Source organism: Gadus morhua, chromosome 9 (genome assembly GCF_902167405.1).
Source record: "Gadus morhua chromosome 9, gadMor3.0, whole genome shotgun sequence".
In the NCBI taxonomy this organism is placed as follows: Eukaryota; Metazoa; Chordata; class Actinopteri; order Gadiformes; family Gadidae; genus Gadus; species Gadus morhua.
The window spans coordinates 17279251-17303302 of NC_044056.1; the positions used below are offsets into that span (position 1 = coordinate 17279251).

A 24052-nucleotide genomic window follows, 5' to 3' on the forward strand; every position below is an offset into this window, starting at 1 on the left:
ACACACTGTAGGCCCAGAGTGGGTGCTAGACAAGAGGTGGGTTCTGTCTGTCAGTCTGTCTGTTTAACTGCAGTCTGGACGCCGTCGCCCCGGGACACGCTGAGCTCGGCTTCCTGCCGCACTTTGACCCCCAACGCGGTCTGTGTGTGTATTGGGATGTGTATTTGTGTGTGTGTGTGTGTGTATGTGTGTGCGAGAATTCATGCATGTGTGCAGTGTGAATTACAGCTGCAACATTGGTGGATTTGAGGATGACACAGGGACAGACGGCAGGGGACGGGAGACGGAGAGCTAGAGAGAGCGAGAGAGAGAGGGTTCATGTGACTCGTCCCCTGAGAGAGAGAGAGAGAGAGAGAGAGAGAGAGAGAGGGAGAGAGAGAGGGAGAGAGAGAGAGAGAGAGAGAGAGAGGAGAGAGAGAGAGAGAGAGAGAGAGAGAGAGAGAGAGAGAGAGAGAGAGAGAGGGAGAGAGAGAGGGTTCATGTGACTCGTCCCCTGCCTGCTGAGTCTCAGAGAAGTCCTTTGACCTGTCATTCAGCGTCAGCCGGCATTAGGAGACAGAGCTCAGACACTGGCTTATTGGGGAGCACACACCCCCTCCCGAGAGAGAGAGAGAGAGAGAGAGAGAGAGAGAGAGAGAGAGAGAGAGAGAGAGAGAGAGAGAGAGAGAGAGAGAGAGAGAGAGAGAGAGAGAGAGAGAGAGAGAGAGAGAGACAGGCACACACAGATACTGTGGGTGGATAAATGAGAGGAGAGAGAGACACAGCAGGGTGAAAACCAGGTGAGAGGGAGAGAGAACTAAAGCACAGCTGGAGTCTTTGGCAGGGACGAAGGTGTGTGTGTGTGTGTCTGGGTGTGTGTTGTGTGTGTGTGTGTGTGTGTGTGTGTGTAGGTCTGTGTGTATGTGTGTGGTGTGTGTGGGTGGGGTGAGATGAGTTGTAATTATTTACAATAAAGACAAATGGAAACAGAGAAATAAAAGTGAAGAAATTACATAGCATCAACAAGTGTACAGCCCAGCCTGTGCAAACTATTAGTTATCTTAAGCCGAAATATCGCACTAGAAATAACAGTTTTTTCCACAACAGTATACCCCATTGCACTCTATCACTGTCAGATGCTCCTTTATCTCTTAAAGTCGCAGGCACATGCAACTCGCTCTTGCTGGTTTAGTCCAGCAGGACTGGAGCATCCAAAACGGTGCAGTACATTTAGAACAGGGCTCCCAGGATTAAAACAAGAGTGAGCAAACATGATCGTCAAGACAGATATAACATCCGTTTTATTCCCAAAGCCTTAGCTCAGTGTCCCCTTCAGGTAATCCTCCCACTTTCCTCACTCGCGCGTTTATTCATGGGAGTGCTCCATCACTCAACGAACCACCGATCCGCGACCACCTTCCGGCATGTGGGCACACTGCACCGCCTGCACATCACCTCCCTAACAGTTGGCACCACTTTAGAAACAACCCGATAAGTGTTGTATTATGATTCAGTTATTTCCTCTCCCTATCACCACATAACGAAACGTAACATTCCCACAACTACGAGTTAAAACGTGTAGTTGTGTTTCGTGTTGTTGTTTTTTGTTGTTTTACCTCGTCTTAGTAAGTTGAGGTTGGCCTTCTGCTTTTTGGATCTGCCTCTGTTGCCTGTTTTGCTCAATTTCTGCTTCTCTCTGGGCTTTCTTCCCACGTGCAGTGGCCATGGTCTGACCATAGTCAACTCTCCTCACAGCCTCTTACTTTGCAAACGTAATTAAGATTGTAATGCTTTCAATAATGAGCATGATGGCGTGAGATGTTACCCATCTCAATGTTCAATCCCTTCGCGTTGTGTTACAATGCGAAATACACCGTCTTGGTCCAGTGGGGGAAATACCTACAACGACTTCAAAAGAACGTCACCAAAGAGAATAGCCAAGGTTGTGTGCGTGTGCGCGCGTACGTGCGTGCGCGCACGAGAGAGACAGAAAGAGCAAGAGAGAGCGAGAGAGAGAGAGCGAGAGAGAGAGAGAGAGAGAGAGAGAGAGAGAGAGAGAGAGAGAGAGAGAGAGAGAGAGAGAGATGAATTGGAGGCGGGTCGGCGCGCGCTGGTTGGAAAATATCGAAGATGCAGGCAAGCCGATACGGTGATGGGCCCTGTTACGATAGGAGGGGAGGGTCTGCTAAGCAAAAACGAGCTGGGCGTGAACATCTCTTGCTCATGCGTGGGCCGCTCATTCCCAGCCTTTTTTTTTGTGCTAAACTCCAATATCTCCCATATCAATAATTGAAGCAGCGCGAGAGCAGACGGAGCCCTGTGCGCTATGTATTCTCCGGCGCTGCGAATTGGCCAGGGCCCCTCCGCCTCCTGCTCCTCTGCCGCCCGTGTGTGAGAACCGGCCGCTCGTCGCTGACAGCGCTGCACACTTTAAAAGAGTGCAAGAAAAGACAAAAAAAAGTTGCGACCCCGGAAAGTGGGAGGAAAAAGAAAGTGGTGCCGACAAAGCTTTTTCTTCTTTCCAGAACACGGGGAGTACAAAGCGTTCACTTCAACCCACGGAGATACGGCGCACGTCCTCCAAGAGAACTCTTTAATATTTAATCGCTGCTAGATAAGTGACTTCTTCTTTTTCTTCTTCACTGAGTCGCACTGAAAGCAGGAGAAAAAAACAGCAAGGCAGATCTTGGGGAAAAAGTCGAAGAAAAAAACAAGGTTTGAACCCCCCACCACCCCCCCCCCCACACCAAAAAAAGCAGATTTAAAGTCGACCCTTCATCCGCGATGTTGACGTTCTGCCTGCTGAGCGCCGTGTGGCTCGTGGCCAGCCCGACCCGCGCGCAGAACGAGACGGAGCCCATCGTCCTGGAGGGGAAGTGCCTGGTGGTGTGCGACTCCAACCCCACCTCGGACCCTACCGGCACGGCGCTGGGCATCTCGGTGCGCTCGGGAAGCGCCAAGGTGGCGTTCTCCGCGGTGAGGAACACCAACCACGAGCCCTCCGAGATGAGCAACAGGACGATGGTCATCTACTTTGATCAGGTAAGGGGGGAAGCTTTCTACTCCTGTTGTATTGTGTTCTCTAGTGTTATACTTGTGTTGTGTTGTAGTCTAGTCTTGTCTGTTCGTTTTGTAAGTAAGCAATGTGTGACACGAGACTGGAATTTAGCTGTTTTAAATCGACTAAATGAAGAAATCAATGCATGTAGATTTACCTAAAGATACTTTAGAAATAGGTTTTATTGCAATGAATGACATTTAATATCATTTAACGATGCCATCTGCAATACAACACACAATCTCTAGAGACAAGTGAAGGCGATGCGTCGATAAATCCGGACTGGTTTAGTCTATCTTCTATACTAGGCTGTATAATATGAAGTAGGATGTATATAATATTGTATAGTATTTGTCATCGCGTAGCCATGAATCGCGTATCGCCTCCCGGGAAGAGGATATGGTTCCCGAGGCTAAAATAGACAATCCGCTACCTATTCCTTGAAACAAGATGTTTGGCATATTACAACTTTTGAGCTGACAATAAAGGATATGGAAAGTGACACCTCTGCAAATAATTTAGTAACAGTAGGTCGCCAGGGTGATATCCTATTAGGGAGTTGTTAAAGGTTAATTTCCTTCAAAGCCCATTCAATTTGCCCATCGTCCTCTTCCAACCCGCCATTAGCTCATCAAATTAGACATGGGCTCCTGACAGGCATAATAAAAATCTAATTCGAAAGATTTACTCAAATGCTTCAGCACCCTATAAAGTTTGCAAGTTCTACAGGAAAAGCAAGAGATAAAATCGAGTTCACTGCCTCGTTTGACAAAATAAAAAAGACACGTTTTGCATACCGTTGACTTATGTCGCTAAAGCCACAATTGAAATATGGCATATGAGCTGAAATCGTGGGCCTATGTGGTGGGTCTACTCTGTCATTTGTTGTAAACATCCTTCCTCTGTCGTTTCTCTCTCCAGATCCTCGTAAATGTGGGGAAGAATTTCGACGAGGAGCGGAGTAATTTCATCTCACCACGCAAAGGGATTTACAGTTTTAACTTCCACGTAGTGAAGGTCTACAACCGTCAAACCATACAGGTGTGTTTGTGTGTGTGTGTGTGTGTGTGTGTGTGTGTGTGTGTGTGTGTGTGTGTGTGTGTGTGTGTGTGTGTGTGTGTGTGTGTGTGTGTGTGTGTGTGTGTGTGTGTGTGTGTACTGGCGTGTGCGTGCGCATTATGTACAGGAGCGTGTGTGTGGTTTTAGTTAATGCGCATGTGTGTGCGCGCGCTCGTTTATCTAATACACGATGACACAAGTGATGTCTTTGTCAAACTTGACTTATTAGGAGTTATCTGCAAATGACTCGCAAGTAGAAACCATTTGATATGCTCCCCTGGGAGAAAACGGAGAGAGTCGGATAGAGATGAAAGGCAGCCGTCGGCCAGCCGGCAGGCTCATAATGCATCGATATGAGCACGCGACGCTAAAGGAGAGCGTGCGCAACCAGCGGTTGGGAGGCGCTCCCTTCAGCACCGCGGACAGCGGCACTCAGCGTGGCGCTCCCTTCAGCACCACGGACATAATGGCAATCAGAGGGCGAGCGAGAGCGCCTTTACCAGATGGGGAAAAAAAAAAAAAAAAACATGTTCCAATGAAGATTTATCTGCATATCAAGTGCTCGCTTTTCACACGCATGCTTTTTTGCGCCATCCTCCTTTATAGAAACACTGAAGATGCCAGAGGCGGTCACTTTCATCCTGCAAACAGCATCTGATCATTATGCCTTTACGTGCCATGTTTTTACTTCATGGGCGATGAATGATGAGACTTCAGCCTGTTTTAAACAACAAACACAATATCGTTTTAAAAAGCTTTAATTGCACTGTAGCTTGCACTAATTAAACCGTTGTATAATTAGCTGAAGATCCCCTGGGGCTTTGGCATTGCGTTAAACTACTGAAAGGCATACTCATATTTCTTGGAACTTGAATTAATTAGAATGACAAATAGGCTACAACAACAAGCGGGTGATATCCGAAGGGGAAACGCCATGTCAAGTTTATAGGCCCAATCCGCCTCAGTGAGTTCAAATTGTCCGCACACATCACTGTTGACTCATGCCATCGGGATAATTAAGTGTCTCATGCAATAGAATATGAGCAACGATCGGAGCATTAGTTTGCTAATAATTGCAAACAAATGCGGCACATGAAATCCTAGGTAGAGTGGGAAGAAGGAATTCACAATTAAAGGTTTAATTTCAAACGCTGAAGGCGTGATCTCTGACTGTACAATTTGAGTTAATTGGGAGGATAGAGTAGGGCGACATAAATCAACCTCTCCCTCTTACTCAGTTGAATCATTGAATGAAAAATGAAATCATTCAAAACTCATATTTATATATATATATTGAACATACATATATTCCTTAATATAAATAACAGTTATTTACAGACTAACTGATTGAATTCAGGGCCAAAACAAGATGTTTTCAGCTAAGGCCGTTCTCCAGAGTGTTAAGTAAAACAGGCAAATTAAGGGAAAATGTGCAAAACTGGGTACAGGACTACGTGCTGTGACCATATAAAAGGCTGTGACATAATGAATCACTGCCAACATTGACTGTTAAATTGAGTCAGGCAACAGTCAGGGTAATTTGGAGCAAGAAATGTTGTCCAACACAAAAGTGAAAAAATAAATGTTGGCATCCTGAAATATAAAATCTGCAAAACTTTCAAAAAACGGGTGTTGACAGTTGTGAGAACAGAGGAAGAGAATAAACAGCGGACATCAATAAGCAGAGCCGAGGCAGTAGCCAGGGGATGAAGGCCCATTCCTGTTCCATGGGTTTAGAACATCAGAACATTGTGCACTAGAGAACAATATTGAGATCCTTTGGTTAATGTGCTATTATCACATGTTTGAATAGGGTATTCGATTGGAATGATTACGGCACACTCATCGGATGTCCATAATGCTTTCTGAGCACCACTTAACAACTTAAGTGTTGGCCGGATTTCCCTTTCGAAGCAGACACATTAATTTCTGTTTCCAGCCACACATTTTAATTAGTATCTGCACCAGCATACTTTGAACAATGGGAAAAGTTACCCTTTTTTCCATTGTTAAATTATAAATTAAAGTAAATAAAGACAAAGGTTGTTTCATATTTATTCAAATGTTAAGTATCTGGTTCAGGATTACACCAAACTGCATGCTTACCCAAACACTATATTGTACACTCCATGATGTTCAGGGAACGGTTTATTTCTCTGTGTTATATTTGGCTCCTGCTGCATCTCTGCCCACATTTGGTTTCCTAAACAATAAAAAAAAAAAAGTGAATCTCACTGATGCCGTGCCAGCAAAGGTTTTACTTAAAGAACATTTGTGCTATTTCTTAGCCCTACAATCCTTTGTTTTGTCTATTTCAGAGCTGCATAACCGTTCATTATATTCTGATTAAAACCAATCAGACTGCATCAATCCTTACAGTTGATACATTTACCTAATGTTGAACAATCTATTATATCTCACCGCAACTCATACAACTAATGTAACAAGAAGGACACAAGAAGGGACTTTACATCTTTTCTGGACATCCTGATTTTAAAAGATTTAACTTTGTTTATAGGTTTCATGGTTTAAAGTCCACTCAAAGGCATTTCTAAGCAATCGTCGAAATATGGTCAGGTATATTCATTTCCCAGTTCTTAAAGCTAATTAAAACATTAAGAGTAGCAGATTGGTTTCAATTAATCTAAATGTATTTGGGAGGAGTAAGCCACAAGCTTGGTCAGAGCTTAGAAACAGTTCAGCTTCGGTTCATAAAGATGGCACAAAGTGACTGATCACAGAGGGCAGTAGCATCAAATCTTCATGCTATTTTACAATTTTAATTATGTTTTTCGAATTTATGATACCATCAAAAAAGTTATTTCATTAACTCTAGCAGAGTCGGAATGAAGTCAAGAGAAGAAACAGAGTTTTCCATGGAATGAGGTTGATAGGACATACAAAGTTACAAATAAACTTTTTGAGCATAACCTGTCTGCAGCATTAGTATCACCTAGAGAAGACGTCTTCTCCAGGGGTGCGGACATAAATACACTGCTTATCTCCAACCAGTAGCAGAGCCACACATTTCATTCAGGGGGGGTTGATAAAGTTTCAGAAACATAAATTGTCCCGGATTTCGATTGTGCAGCTATACGTAGAAAGAAAATTATATTGAAAGCTGCAGATTCTTTGCCCCAATTTATTAGCGAAAACATTGTTCGGAATGTCTATATTTCCGCGATAGTTTGGAACAGACATCCCCCCTGACTATTAAACTGTCCTCCCACCAGCCTGGCCCACGTTTACTAGCTTTACAATTGGACTGAATGGAGTGGAAAACATTGGAAACATGGAACAATGGTTTACTTCTTTTTTTTTTGCTTCAATGACATGCCAAGCAGGCGGTGAATTCTGGGGGGCAATATTAAGGGCCAAACCCTGTAAATGGGGTTTACTGTGGTCCGTGTGTCCTTTGATTCAAGGACAATTTATACTCAGTTTGTATATCTTTCCATATTCTGCTATTTTGTTTTCACATTTTAGCTTAACGGAGACCCAAGACCCTGACCTAGCCATTAAAAAATACTATTTCTTTTTTTCTGTTTCAATAAGCGGATCACAGGTGTGTTGCATTGGCGCTTAATCAGCAGGTGACAAAGTAACTCTTTAATTCAATAGGAGGTTATGCATGCACAGCATGTGTGTAACCTAAAGAAGGGGTCCTCTAATGCTAACTAATCTACAAGTGGTGTTGGGGCTCGGTTCTCCTCTACAGGGCCCCTATTTAACCACAAGGTGTGAGTGTGATCAGCCATTACAAGCAGTTTCAAAATATGCCCTGCCCTGTGCCTTAGCGACATCACAAGTGGAAATGTCCACCTAAATGTACGATGGATAGACAAGCTTACCAAGGGCAATAGTCCACTGTGTCGAGCTGATCTATCATTCAATGCTATTGTAGCCTCCCTAGATCCTCTCTAGGCGTACTTGAAAACCTGGCTCATCAATTGATCAGTGCCCAAACAGTTAAACCATATTTAATGTGGTTATCTGGAAAATGCTTCTGTTGTATCGCAAACTGTATGCAAGTCTCGGTTGCTAATATATAATCTCAGTTGTTATACTAATCTTTGAGAATTGTTGGAAGTCTGATAGTCATGATAAGTCATGATAAAAGGCTAAATCATATCATGTTTTTTGTATTCTGAGAGGCCTTATGGCAACCGTACAGAGGCGTGTGTGTGGTGTGTGTGTGTGTGTGTGTGTGTGTGGGTGTGTGTGTGTGTGTGTGTGTGTGTGTGTGTATGTGCGTGCGTGCGTGCGTGCGTGCGTGCGTGCGTGCGTGCGTGCGTGCGTGCGTGTGTGTGTGTGTGTGTGTGTGTAGGTGGGCTGGTGTGCTTGGGGATTCCTTTACCGGTACAGGCATGGAACAGTGATAAAAGGGCTTCCCACCCTCTCAACACTTTTCAAATGGGATGATGCACACACACACACACACACACACACACACACACACGCACACACACACACACACACACACACACACACACACACACACACACACACACAAAAACATAAAACTAACTATAAGCATGATTTCATCTCCGTTCCATTATGTTTGGGTGAATGTGTGAAACCGATTAAGAAAAAATCTAACATGCGTCTATTTAGACATACACAAGAAGGTGGCCTTGCACACTTTAAAGTGTAAGCGTGCATTAATATTTTGACTGTATATATGTACCATGCACTATATTGATCCAATCGAGGGTTGGCTTCTATTTTAGGAACAGTGTTTAGATACTGTGGTGCTGTACAGCCAGATGTTGATGAGCACAAAGAAGAAAGATGATGACAGTATATTAAATCAGCCCGTAGGTGAAACTGACATCCCACGATATGTGTGGGATGGGTTATATATAAAGTTGAGATCCTTTCAGGCCACCCTTCCTATCCAAACCAGTTGTGTGAGTGGGTGTCCCATTGCACTAGGAAGTTGAATATTTTGCATCTTTAAAGATGTGCAGAAGAAACCATTTGGGATGACAAGTTAGTGATAATCATTACTATAAGTACTGTAATATAGACTTCCACAAGGTGCATAAATATATGTTGTGTTTTTATTTGTGCTAAGTGTTGTATATTTTGTATATGTTGTGCAGTGTATTATGTAAAAAAGTGTCACCATAGTGTTTGTTCTGTGTGCCTCAATCACATTGGAAACCAGACCCAGTGTGTTAATAGCACATTGTTCTCCAAATCCGATCTCTCAAATGATTCTATGCAGGGTGTTTAATATCCCCCTGTGTCTGACCAGGGATGATTTAAAGCTGTTTTTCCATAAAACTAATTTCTTCCAACGCTTCATCAAGCAAAACTATCAGCAAAACATTCCCAATCATCATTCATTTCAGAGCTGCAAAAAAAATAATACTGTGATAGAAAAATCTCAGCCAACCCAGAAATAAAACTTTCGCAAACGTCCTCAAAGCCAGCAGTCAGACGCACCATTGTGTCTTTGTCAACTGTTCTTCCAACTTATGGTTTAAAGAAGCAGTGAGAGACAGCCCAACAGATGGATGAAGAGAGAGAGCGAGAGAGAGTGTGAGGGATTGACGAGAGATCTAAGGAGAGAGAGAGAGAGAGAGTGAGACAAAGAGAGAGAGAAAGAGACAAAGAGAAACGTGTAGGTCATCAAGATATGTGTATTATTGTGCTGTCAGGCCGGTCATTGGGATGGGAGATGATGACGTAATGAGGGGGTGTCACGGTGGCGTTGGCCTTAAGTGCTTCAACCACATATTGGGAGGCCTTCGTTCAGCCATTTAAAGACCACTTCCGGTTAAATGGTACTTATACATTAACGTATGCAGATTTATGCACACACACACACACACACACAAAGACACACACACACACACACACACACACACACACACACACACAAACACACACACACACACACACACAGACACACACACACACACACACATAATTAAATGTGTGTGTGTGTGCACACAAACATCTTTGTGTGCGTGTGTGCGTGTGTGATCTTTCCAAAAAAGCCTCTGTCACTACTTTATTAGACCCATACATCACGGCCATGTATAGCTGTCTGGAAAACAGAGTGTGTATGTGTGTGGGGAAAGTCAGAAACAGAGGGTGTGTGTGAGAGAGAGGCCTAGAAAGAGAGGGGGAGAGAGAGAGAAAGAGATAATGAATAAATAAAGTCAAGGCAGTCTCTCAGTCACAAAGTGACTGAGAGCATCTGCAGGGTTGCGTCCCTGTGTGTGTGTGAACATGTGTGTGTGTGTGTGTGTGTGTGTGTGTGTGTGTGGGGGGGGGGGGGGGGGGGGTAGGGGGATGTGTTTTCCCAAAAGCCTCACGTTGATGTAGTGTAGCTGACCCTCCTTTGTCTCCTGTCTCTCTGTGTTTTCGGGGGAGTTACACGCACACTGCACAGAGACAATTTCTCTCAGTCTGTCTGTCCCCCTGTCTCCTGGCACTCCACTACAGACTACAGGGATCAATATCTTTGCTCTTTTTTAATCACTGTTTTGTTCACCTTATTTTCTATTATTTTCACTTTCTTATCTCCTCTGCCCTTGCTTTACCTGTGAACTTAACTCACGTCTTTTAATTGTTCTTTCTTGCTTTCTTCCTTTTTGCTACCCTGTCATTGGCACATGGTCATGCCCACTGGCCCCAGGGTTAATTGGGCTAAATTGAAGCGAAGCGGTACATACATTGTCCTTTTTAGCCGCCCGCCGTGTCCGTCAGACAGCAGAGCTGGATAATGGATCATCAGTGGATCTTTGTGTCAAAGTATGTGGCCTCGCTGAACAGGTTAGCGCTGATTGCGCTCCAGGAATATGTGAAGTAGTCATGCGTGACTTTCACCGGGAGCCATCAGGTTAGCCTAGTAATGGGTGGGTTGGTATTCTCCTGGCTGGGCTGGTGGAACTGCCCCGGCAGTTTGACAGGTAGAGTGGCGTTCGTTGATGTTTAAAGTATCTGACTCAAAGTGTTGAGATGGTTACTTGATTTTTTTGCAGTTCGGATGAAGAAGACAGCAGGTTCTTCCTATTAACAGTGTGTGTGTGTGTGTGTGTGTGTGTGTGTGTGTGTGTGTGTGTGTGTGTGTGTGTGTGTGTGTGTGTGTGTGTGTGTGTGTGTGTGTGTGTGTGTGTGTGTGTTTGCGTTCGGGCATAATCCATGCTGCGTTTGCCCACATCTTTTGCTTTGCTTTTTTGCATGCTAATCCAGATGCATTTTTTTCTTCAACTCTGCCAAAATACCTGCCGAATTGTAGTTTGAATGGGCAAGTCTACTAATTATCGTCTTAATCAATCCACAACGGGGACCTCACTTGATTGAATACAAGGTCATGATGGCAGAGGTTTGGTTTATAGTGCTACTGAAGAAGAATTCTGGTTTACTCATGTATCTTTCTATTTACATTGTGTGTCAGGTTTAGCTTCCACAAGACCCAATTGTCAAGGGATGAGATTAATTAATTAATCTAAATAACATCTAGCATTTGGGTGATAGTGTCAGGTAGAAACAGTGATACGTCTCTCAGGAATAGGTGGATGAGAATATATTTGTCAGGCAAAGAGCCTTATCCTACTGAAAGTTCAATAAATGATTGCATTTGATTTGAATTGGAAACATATTCTGTGATTTAAGGCTGCACTGCTGGTTTCATATACATGTCACAGTATTGTGACTCATTGAATATAATTACTCATAGACATACTGTATATGCAAAGACGTGATTTGACTGCTTGACCGTCACTTCGATACGTCAACCTTGCCCTTGTATCAACGAGGCCAAGACAACCCTGTAAACGAAAACGAAAATGTGGGCGCAGTGTTTTTTCTGGATTAAAAGCAGCGTTTTCTCACCTTTACATTCCTCAACCGATCTCAATGAGTTGTTTTTATTCTCGGGTCATCTACATTGGGTACAAAAACATGTGTCCAAAATATAGATATTCTATAGTAAATACTTTACTTGTTTTTGTTCCCAGGCCGGTCTTGGCCTCTCCAATATGGCGGCTACGTTGGCCTATGATTCAAAGGCCAACGCGGCGCCTATGTGTGCATGTCTATAAAGTGACTGACTCGGTACCTCCTTGTCGCTCTCCCAAGGTGAGCCTGATGCACAACGGCTGGCCGGTGATCTCAGCGTTTGCGGGCGACCAGGACGTGACGCGCGAGGCGGCCAGCAACGGGGTTCTGATTCAGATGGAGAAGGGCGACCGGGCCTACCTCAAGCTGGAGCGGGGAAACCTGATGGGGGGCTGGAAGTACTCCACCTTCTCCGGCTTCCTGGTGTTTCCAGTGTAGAGGAGCCGGGCTGGGGGACGGGAGACGGGAGAAGGAGAGAGGAGCGCACACAAAACACGGGGGGAGGAGGAGGAGGAGGAGGAGGAGGAGGAGGAGGAGGAGGTGGTGGTGGAGGAGGAGGAGGAGGTGGTGGAGGAGGAGGAGGAGGTGGTGAAGGAGGAGGAGGAGGAGCATCTGGCAGGAATCATGGAAAGGACACTGATGAAAAGGGGCCAAGAAGAAGAAGGAGAAGAAATGGGAAGGAGAATAAAGATGGAGGTGAAAGGGTGAGGCAGGAGGACAGGAGGAGAAGAGTCCATGATGAATACAGACTTCTACTCTGGCCATTGAGGAGGGAAGGAGGATGACAAATGTGTGCGAGCCAACCGATATTAAATGAAAGAGAGAGCATTAGGGAGCGGCTAGTATTAGTTTTCGCAGCTTCCTCACTTTCTTTCCTCCTTCCTTCATTCCTTCCATCCATCCATCCATCCATCCATCCATCCATCCATCCATCCATCCATCCATCCATCCATCCATCCATCCATCCATCCATCCATCCATCCATCCATCCATCCATCCATCCATCCATCCATCCATCCATCCATCCATCCATCCATCCATCCTTCCTTCCCCCAACTCCCCTTCCATTCTCCATCTACTGCTCAGTGGCTTGCTGCAGCTTTGGACAGCCACAACTTTTTTTATTCTGTGCCGGAAAAAAAAGCAAGTGATTATGTATGTGTTCCACAGTGTTCTTAAGGCCAAGTGTACTCCCTTATGGCTCTACAACCGCCAGTCAGCCATTCCATTCATGTACCACAGACGTCCATGTATCAAAGCCACCCATGTGTCCCAGCCATCCGTGTATCTCAGCATAAGCTTTGAAGAATGTTTCTCTGTCACCTCTCTTGTTGAACTGCTGCTTACCCACCATCCCGCCATCTTACTCTCCCTGTTGATATAGATCGTAGTCATTCAAAATCATTGCCCAGTAGACAACAGATTTTCAGGTCAGACTTTTGACCGGAAATTGCACCTGAATTTCTACCAAGGGAAACATGCCAAACTGATCATCTAAATCTAAATCTAAAGTCCATTGATTGATTTATTTCCTATTTTACTTTCATCCTTTCTGTGATTACATGTCTTCCTTGGTTAGATATAGATTTATATTTCCAGCCCCTTATGTCAGACCTAGCCTTTCCACCCAGACCTCCCTGTCTCTACCTCCTCCCATGTGTTTGTATTCTTGTTGTTACCCACTGTAGGAATGACTATTAAAAATGAATACTGTTTGCCATGAAACGATTTGCATAAATGTGCTAGCGCTGCTGCTTTTAGTAGCACTAGCATTTTAGCTAGAATTGAGAAATATCTGTCTTTATGTATCTGTTAGTATTCAAAAGTGTTAGTCTTAATATGCAACCACAACCGTGCATACAACCAAATTTGTCAGGAAAATCATCAAGAGACAGTTTGTAAGCCTTTAACACATTTTTATCACACCAGTTTAGCTTTTGCCTAAACAGTGTATCATCTTCTAGTGTCAAGACTGATACTATGCGAGAGAGCTGTCAACAAAGCATTACTTGGCATGTTTGGACAATTTTATCTTATTTTGTCAAACTGTAGAGCATTTTTAAGGAAGCATTTAAGCTGGTATGACAAAGTTGTTGATTTATTTCATTTCTTAATTTTTTTTCATTTCCAGGGAACTCTGAGATTGCAGGGCACTTGACTTTAGTGTTTGGTTCTCGTCAGTCACCTATGTATTTCTGTCCTATCCTGTAAACTCCTCAATCCACACCATTTGTGTCCATTCATATCTTAACATATCTTAACACTATCGTATCTCTCTCTCTCTCTCTCTCTCTCTCTCTCTCTCTCTCTCTCTCTCTCTCTCTCTCCTTCTTTTACATTTTTGTTATCCAGATGTTCAGGTCCCTCTTGTCTTTATCTAGTCTCTACCCCCGAACATCTATCTTCTCCAAATGCTGCTGTTCCTGCCCCTCCCCCAGTCTTACCCCCCCTCACCTCGCCCCCCTCTCAGCCCCCTTCAGTTGCTTTATTCAACTGTCTGCGTTTTTGATGCCGAGACCAACATGTCAACTGCGAGCTCTCTTATCATATGATTAGATATATGCATACATTTACAATTATATATCTGATATATATATATATATATATATATATATATATATATATATATATATATATATATATATATATATATATATATAAATTATACAAATATGTTGAAATCGACCCAGCTGTTTCTACTCTACTGGTACTATGATGATAATGTTATTGAGGATAATAATGCTTACAAAAACTGAATCTGGTTGATGACTATAACATCTGTGTTTCCATATTTTAATGTTATATGAAAGAAAAAAATACTACTCTTAAAGGAAACCTACTAGTGATTGTGTGTGGAAAATCTGAGGCTGCCAATTCTTCTCTTATGATTATAAATCATGCTTCTTGTTGTTTTGTATTGGGTTAAACCAAGTAGTGGCAAAAAGATTTAAAAACAAAACCTTACCCAAGGAAAAGGCTGAAAATACAAATTTTATTCATGATTATTATAAACTTGACTGTAAGATATGTGTGAATATTTAGACTATGACAACAACTTTTTGATTTACCATTCAATCAAATCAATTTATCTACAGTTTTCCTTTTTTTATTTGCTTTGAAGAAACCAATAAAATTAAAATGGTACTTTTATTTTTCTTAAACCTACTTTGATGCCTGGCCTTGCAGTTTATTTTGGAAATGGTCCAACAGTGAAGTGTAATACACGGTCTATTTCAAGCCTAAGTCTATTTTAACACGTCTTCATCACCCTCCCACACACACAAACAGACACACACGTGCGCACACACACACACACACACACACACACACACACACACACACACACACACACACACACACACACACACACACACACACACACACACACACACACACACACACACACACACACACACACACACACACACTTCTCAACATATATGACCCAATCACTGCACTTGGTTTAGTTTTCTCTTCTTCCTGTTTGAAATTATGTGTCTTGCTTTCTTTATCCTTCTGCTTGAGTCATTATTTTTACTGCTCACATTACATCACACTTTCATTTTTGTTTTCTACTATTTCTACATCCACTTTCACACTAACATTTCACTACCATCTCACTACCTTCTTACTACCTGCTCAGCCCTTAGTTTGTTTCCATCTTGGCATCTCTCCCCTTCCTCACATTCTCCCACTTGTTTTTTACTCATCTCTCCTTTTGTCTCTCCACTCAGATGGTTTTTAAGGTTTCATGCTTTTGTGTTTTCTTTTGTTTCTTTTTTTTTTTCCTTTGTCCTGACTCTAATGAGCTCCAGGGGGAAAATGAGTGCCGGGATAATAAGCAAACACATCAACATTAACTCCCCCCCCTCTCCCGCCGCCTCACAAAAACACACACACACACACACACACACACACACACACACACACACACACACACACACACACACACACACACACACACACACACACACACACACACACACACACACACACACACACACACACACACACATACATTTCTCTCCCTGCCCCGCCCCCCGCCCAGTGTAGTCCTTGTCTCCTCTGCCTGTCTTGATTCTGACTGATAGTCCTCCATCTTGATTCCTTTATGTTTCCCCCCTAGTCTACAACAGACCTGGCTATGGGTAAGCTGCGTGGATTGGGATTTATTTGTATTTTCTTTCCCTCATACTGACCCCCCCCCACCCCCCATTTATCTGCATAACCGTTATCTCGTCTCCTCTGTCTGAGAAGGCTCACATGATTTAAGGCCATTTTTGTTTTTCTGGTTGCAGTATATTATTATCATTATTATACTTGGCATTAGTTTGATTATAATGATTGTCTACAGGATTAATTCATGCTAACATTGTTGACCCCAGAGAGCGTTCGCATTTCAAACCTTAGCTCACACTACATGATAATGCATGAAAGTCGCAGATCTCAACCAATCGTAAAACTATGAGAAGGACTCAGAAAATAGAACCTTGCTTAGTCTTTACTTGCTGACACTTGCAATCAAATAGGGTGCGGACTGGTCCCGGAAATGTCTTTGTGCATATGCGGGTGAATATGTGTGTGTGTGCATGCGTGCACGCATGTGTGCGTGTTTAACATGTTTGAGTGTGTATGTGTGTTTGTGTGAGTGTGTGTGTGTTTATGTGTGTGGGTGCCTCTGTGGGTGGGTATTTTACACGTGTGTGAGTGCATACGTGTGTGTGTGTGTGTGCGAGTGTGTGTGTGTGTGTGTGTGTGTGTGTGTGTGTCTGTGTCTGTGTCTGTATGTATGCGTCTGGTGAGCGAGTGTGAGTCTCCACCGCCCCCAGAGGGGCCTGGTCCATCCTAAACCTTGTCGTCCAGCTGTAATGGGATTGTGGCGGAGAGAGTGAGCCATAATTGCCCCAGGTCACTGCATAGCAAGCATTGTGTTGGGCTTGGGCGGGGTTGGTGCTGCCAGCTCCAACCAAGATCCCCCTTCTTCTCTTCTACCCTCCGGGGCTTCCGTACCTCGTGTTTCTCGGTACCTGTGTCCTTCGACCCGGTCCCCCTGCGGCTCCTGCTTTCATCCTTTACCTCAGCGTCGTCCTGCTTGGTCTACGCCTTTCGTTTTTTTAACATGTTTATTATTTCATATATCCTTCCATTTGAATGAAGTCACGTCCCCCCATCTCTTCTCTTCATCCCCCCCCCCCCCCCCCCCCCCCTGGCTCCTCCCCAGCTTCTCTCCTCTTGGTTCAATGTCAACAAAGAGCTGACAGTTGAGTCTGACGCGGCATTATACAGTACTCTCAGCTCTATGGAAATGCACACACACTTGTTTATGCTTGTTTATGTGCTCCTAAACACACACACACACACACACACACACACACACACACACACACACACACACACACACACACACACACAAACACACACATAAAACACAAACATAAAACACACACATATACCCACACACAAGCACACACACGTTCCTGCCTTCCATTCTCCTCCCAAGCCAGATGGGCAGACGGGCGGATAGATAGACAGCCAGCTGGAAAAGAATAAACAGACAGTGAGTGAGACTGGCAAGTAGACACAGTCAGGAGCGCTTCTCCCGCATGCGCCAACTGAGCTCACTCAAACACACACATGCACACGCACACACACACACACACACACACACACACACACACAACACCCACACACACACACACACACACACACACACACACACACACACACACACACACACACACACACATACGAACACACACACACACACACACACACATACATACACTCATGCACAAACACACATGCACATACACACACATACACACACGCAGACACACACACACACATATTACGGCATATTTACATCAGAGACCACCCGGGACTGTTAGATAAATAGACAAACACAGAGCAACACAATTATCACCAGATCCAACAAGCAATCGGAGCAAAGAGTGATCCATTTAGCCGTTGGAATGATCAAGTTCATGACAAGAACTATATTACAATTTGGACTGTGAATATATATATTTTTTAATATTAAAGCAAACTAAAAACTCATTCCTGCCACACACTCACACACACATGCAAGCACACACACACACACACACACACACACATGAACCCACACATACACACAAACACACACACACAATCACACACACACACATACACTGCTAATCTCAAAGATTTTTTATGGAAATCGATGTCTGTTTTGTCTATCTATCGCCGAATGAGGTATCACAATACTCATTGAGCCTTTCGCCCACTGTAGACAACCGTTGCATTTGAAGTAGTATGAATGCTACGAAAATAACCGCTAATCGCCAATGAGAAAGAAACAGAAGTCTTTGAGAGTGCCAATTGAATTACAAAAAAACATCCTGATTGTCAATAAGTGGGACATTGATGTGGTTCTCGAGCACGACTGGGATCTGTGAGTCTCTGTCATTTGAATGCCTCTCACTCCACCCTATTCAGAATCACCATCAGTCACATGCTCATATTACATGCTGCCACTTTTAAGCACACCAGTTCCTACGATCTTACTGACACACACATAAGCGCACAGACACACACACACACACACACACACACACACACACACACACACACACACACACACACACACACACACACACACACACACACACACACACACACACACACACACACACACGCAAACACACACAAGCACACACACACACACACACGACATCTGGTGTCAGCTGGTACAGTGTAAGATTGTTCCTTGTCACAAGCTGTGTTGACTTTGTGGAATGAGTTGAGGTGATGTGGGAGTGGGAGAACACAGGCTCAGAGCGCTGAGATATTATTGTCAAACTTCCAGACATATGTTGTTCTTTCTTCACGCTTTCATCTATCCCTTCTCAAATGTCAGTGTCAAAGGCAAATTGAAAAGACAATTACTCTGACAGATAGACGCACATGGCACAAAATGCCTGTCATATTTTTACAAACATGAAAGAAAGATTCAAAATAAGGAAGGAAAATACTCCTATTTCAAGTGATTCTACGAAGGGTATAAATCATGCAGTGACCTCTAAACCTTTGTGTAGTATCAAGTATTTTTGTTTAGATAATATACATTCCATCCACATTATTTATTATTTAACATTTGGACCTAACAGACCCCAGTCATACAGCTGGCATAATGGAGAGGGGGGGGGGGGGGTCCACGGTTAAATGGCTGTCTTACAACTTGAGTTTTGACAGCTCTCTGATTGCATCCTGAATTCAGAGTTGCCCGACATCAGTCTGTAAACAACTGCCTGTCCCCCTGTCTGTCGGGCCTGACATCCATCTCAGCAGACGAACTGACCAGGCATGAAGGCACGCTCTACGGGAGAGAATCAGTGAAGACATTGGCTGCATCTGGGTGTGCCTACGCCCTTGTGTGTAAAGGGAAAGAAGGGTGGAGCAGTCACGCTATAGCGTTGTTGATAATATGTTGGGACAGCAATAACCAAATGCGACCTTCTTCTTCTTCTATCATGAGGAAACAGACCAGCCATGACCCCAGAATTAAGTTACACCACAATCCCCACTGCAGATTTCATGACGCAACCCTATTGTGAACTGTATTCGTGGTTTGGAGAGGGTTTTAGAAGAGTGTTTGTTTATGTTACAGTCTATGGTTAAGACCCAGTGACATTATTTGATCACGAGATAAAGTACTAGGTCCCAGGAGACCGGCCTTGTGCCCTTGTTGCTTCAGAGTAGAGCTGATGTTAATTCACGCTATGTTTTGTTTTGATTCATGGCTAACGGGAGGGTGTTTGAAAGAAGGTGGAGGTAATTGGGTGATTTGGCCACAACCACATTTGAGTTATATTTGGAGGAACACACCCCAAGATGTGTGTCATGGGGAGTGAGATGGGAAATACGAAAAGCAACTACAAACTGTGTTTAAGTAAGGACATTTGAAGTCAATTTTCTGTACTCTTTTTGGATCTTTGTTTGCACGTTTCCCTTAATGGATATTTTGTGTTCCTGCAGTGGATGAATGGACTTCTAAAGCTTAATCCTGGACATTTGGTGTGGTAGGAGCTGCGGTCTTTAAGTCAGTATGTTCCCTACCTTTTTCCTGATTAATTGGGAATGTTTGTCTTTGCCTTCAATGGACGTCGAGGAACTGTAACATGAACTGTTTTGTTTACTTAATCCCAAACCAAGTATAGCTATAGTTATCTTTCTTAAGATTTATTAGAAAGGACTGTTGTAATACTTTAGTCTCCAAATTCTAAATGAGCACCAGCAGTTTTTTATCCAACCCATCCTTGTGTGACCAAACATATAGGATCCAACCCAAACCGAATGGTCTATGCTCTACCTCATCCCTGTTCTCTCTCTGTTTTCTAAAAAAAAATCGTTATCTCTCTCCCTCCCTAGGCCTTGTTCTTTCATCTCCCTTTGCTCTGGTGAATACTAAAGTAAAAATTTAAACGTACCGCATGGTAGAGTGGGAAATGGAAATGAAATCACATTAGAGAGAGAGGGAGAGAAAGAAAGAAAGAAAGAAAGAAAGAAAGAAAGAAAGAAAGAAAGAAAGAAAGAAAGAAAGAAAGAAAGAAAGAAAGAAAGAAAGAAAGAGAAAGAGTGAGAGAGAGTGAGAGAGAGTGAGAGAGAGAGAGAGAGAGAGAGAGAGAGAGAGAGAGAGAGAGAGAGAGAGAGAGAGAGAGAGAGAGAGAGAGAGAGAGCCTTAATTGGTGATGAGGGAACAGGATGACGAGGACATCTGGACAACAGAGTTCAGAGGAGGGATCAGGAGGAGAGAGGTGGTGTAGCCGACTAAACCATATCAGAGGGTGAAATCTGGGAGAGTGGGTGTGGATGAAGTGAAGAGGGGGATGGAGAGGAGACGAAGGTCCTGGGTGTACCATGCCCAACGAATGCGTTTTGTGGCGGCTGGCAGGTGTGTCGCTTGGACGAGTGCCCGGCTTGCACGGCCGACTGCGGAGTGGTCGAGAGACAAGAGTCAGAGGAATAGATGAATAAAGAGTGTGTGTGTGTGTGTGTGTGTGTGTGTGTGTGTGTGTGTGTGTGCGTGTGCTTCTGTGCGTGGGATCAGAGAGGAGTAGATAAGAGGTAAGGCGTGATTGACTGTGATGCACCCTGGGGCAGACAGAGCCTAGGTAGACACAACCAAACGAGCATGAGAGAGTGGAATGCAGGGAGAGAACCAGATGAATACAGAGAAGCAGTCAATTAAACTGTGTGTGTGTACGTGTGTATTCATGTGTGCGTGGGTCAAATAGGTGCCATATGGCACCTCTTAAGGAGCTGGGGCCTAAACTGATGATGGATAGAGGCAGAACCTGCATCTCATGCACTATCTACTAGCTGAGATGGGCCCACACCAACATGTATTACTGACAGCCCACCGCAGCAGTCACTGGGGGTTCACTGATGACCGCCACGCTGTTTGAGTCAACCTACCTGGCTAAGCATTACCATTCAAATGTAAAATGTTTGGAAGAACATTCCTTGGGACTTGAACAGGAATAGCCGTGCATAATCCAACCAGTCTGTTGAAGAGATTTTGGCGAAACGTGCTTACATTTTCGACTTCAAGCCATTCAAATCTATTCTTTCCAAATAAAATCTATTTCAGGTGATTCAATATATGTGACCATTGCTGATGCTCTGTGGTTTAAAGTTTTTTCATGCAATTGTTTTAAAATAGGCATGGTAGTACTTTTTAGTACTTTTACTGGCAGAGGACTTGTGTGTCCAGAATGCTTTATATTCTGGATAAAATTCAGTTTTGCTCTCTCTCTCTCTCTCTCTCTCTCTCTCTCTCTCTCTCTCTCTCTCTCTCTCTCTCTCTCTCTCTCTCTCTCTCTCACTCTCTCATATGAGGATGGGTGTGGTCTCAAATAATTGTGTGTGTGCTTGCCTCAAGTTGGTCTTTAAATCTTCCATAACTGCTGATCCATGAATAGCCTAGCAAGCTCCTTCGCCACATGTCCTGTCATTGAGTGCCTAATTGGCAAAAACATAGACATTGTTGCTGTGCACACACACAGAGAGATAAATAAGTACACACACGCTTACACGCGCACTCACACACATAGGGAAACATAAATACGGGAAAGGAAAGAAAACACAATTAGGGTAGAGAAATGTCAGGTCTACTTCATAGTGTGCAGACTTCTCAGGTGGCCCTCTACATTCACTGTGCTGGGAATGCGGTCCCAGTAAATGATGTGGTGCTGGGAGAGGTGGCCCCTGGTCCCCATGCTTCACAAAAAAGGGGCTTTTTAAAATGAATAAGAAAGATAAGAACCTTCTTGACATTTGCAGGAAAAAAAAAAGTGAGGCTTGAATTAAACTGCACTGAATGAGATGACAATAAAGTGACGGCAATAAAGTGTTTTTTTGTTTGCGCGCAAAACAAGCCAGAACTTCTCCAACCATAATGGATAAATTAGAATTGCGATGTGTCAGTTTGGTAATTTGTCTTTATAACTATATATTTGGTGATGTGAAAGTGTTTCCATCCCCACCAATTAACATGATGATGTGTAGCATAACAGTGTGTCAATAAATGTGATCCCAAAACAAATAACTATCACTCTGGAATAGTATGCATGTGACATAATTAGTGGGTGATTTGTAATTCCCTAAATCTCGAGACACAAAATGTCTGGAGAGTAAAAATAGATTAATTGAGATTATGAGAGTGCTGTATTAACACAGATTTCTGCTGATTATATCGTCATCCCTTTGCCCCGATGTATTAAAAATAAATAAATAAATAGGCTCACTGAGCATATTGTTTCTTCACATCGTTTTTGAGCTGAGCTAGCTTCTTCCTTCGCTCTCGTATCCCCCTCCCTGCCCCCCCTCCTTCCTTCCTGTGACTGAGTATCATAGCCAATTTTACAGTAAATTACTCCTTAAACAAGCCTGATAGAGACAGGCTCAGCAGTCTGGCACCAAGCCGGCACGTGTAAACATGATTATGGGGAGGAAGTGGGTCCGTATTTTACAGCTCACAATGACAACCAATTAAGGCCAGCAGCTTGGTGGCTAATTCTTCAAATGCAATATGTGCACAAAATAGGGAGGGGGGGGGGGGGGGGGGGGGGGGGGGGGGTAAAAGAGGCTAACGGAGGGGGGGAGGGTTGATAGGAGAGGAGGAGGGGAGAGCACCAATTAAAGAGGAAAACAGCCCTGACATTGCTGATGAGCTGGGGATGATGTACAAGAGACACCATAGTGGCGTGCAGTTTACGTTGACTGGAGGATCTTTGTGTGTGTGTGTGTGTGTGTGTGTGTGTGTGTGTGTGTGTGTGTGTGTGTGTGTGTGTGTGTGTGTGTGTGTGTGTGTGTGTGTGTGTGTGTGTGTGTGTGTGTGTGTGTGTGTGCGTGCGTGTTTGAGTGTGCGTGTGCATGCGTATCTGTCAGTATTGTGCCTGAAATTCTTAGCAGCTCAGAGAAGATAAGATAAGATAAGATACAACTTTATTAATCCCCCGTAGGAGAAATTTGTTTGTTGCAGAACAGCCCAGCAGCAGTGGAAGGACACAGGATAAAATAACAATGCAATAAATACAATAAATACAAAGTGCTAATGCATAAGTAGACGCTTATAGTTAAAATAGGCACGCGTTCATTGGGTGAGGTTGTGTTTGTGTCAAAGGCTCATAAGGTTTTCTTGTCAGTTTTTTTGATTGCACATTCTGTTGCCATCTTTCCTTCTCAAATTTGGATTTGGACCAAAACTCGCCTTGAAACATGAAACAAACTAGAAACACCAGGGAGAGGAGCACCCCTTCAAACACCGATTTTTAACGCGACGGGTAATATCGTTGAGTTTAATCTCGCGAGATCTCGTGGCACGAGATCTCGTCACACCCCTAGTACAGACAAATATAGTGACTTCTCTGCAAGGCATGTTGCTGCACTGGGGCTCACACCTAGGGGATTGATCATCAGGTTCAGCCTTCTTTCAGCCATGGATGAACAATACAATTAAACTGATGAATGCATCTGAATCTCTTGGCCGTCACTAAATGTGTATGTTCCGGAATGGTTGCCTGCTTCAACTTAACCCCTCTGTCTAATCCATTTTAA

At 43.7% G+C, this 24052-nt stretch overlaps 1 protein-coding gene across 1 annotated transcript; it reads left to right on the top strand.

Moving 5' to 3' along the window:
- Positions 1–2084: 2084 nt before the first annotated feature.
- cbln1 (cerebellin 1 precursor) lies at positions 2085–12463 on the top strand. Its single transcript, XM_030366992.1, has 3 exons — positions 2085–3021; positions 3959–4078; positions 12194–12463. Exons 1-3 carry the CDS (start codon positions 2764–2766, stop codon positions 12389–12391), a joined length of 576 nt encoding a protein of 191 aa, XP_030222852.1. The 5' UTR covers positions 2085–2763; the 3' UTR covers positions 12392–12463.
- Positions 12464–24052: the final 11589 nt, after the last annotated feature.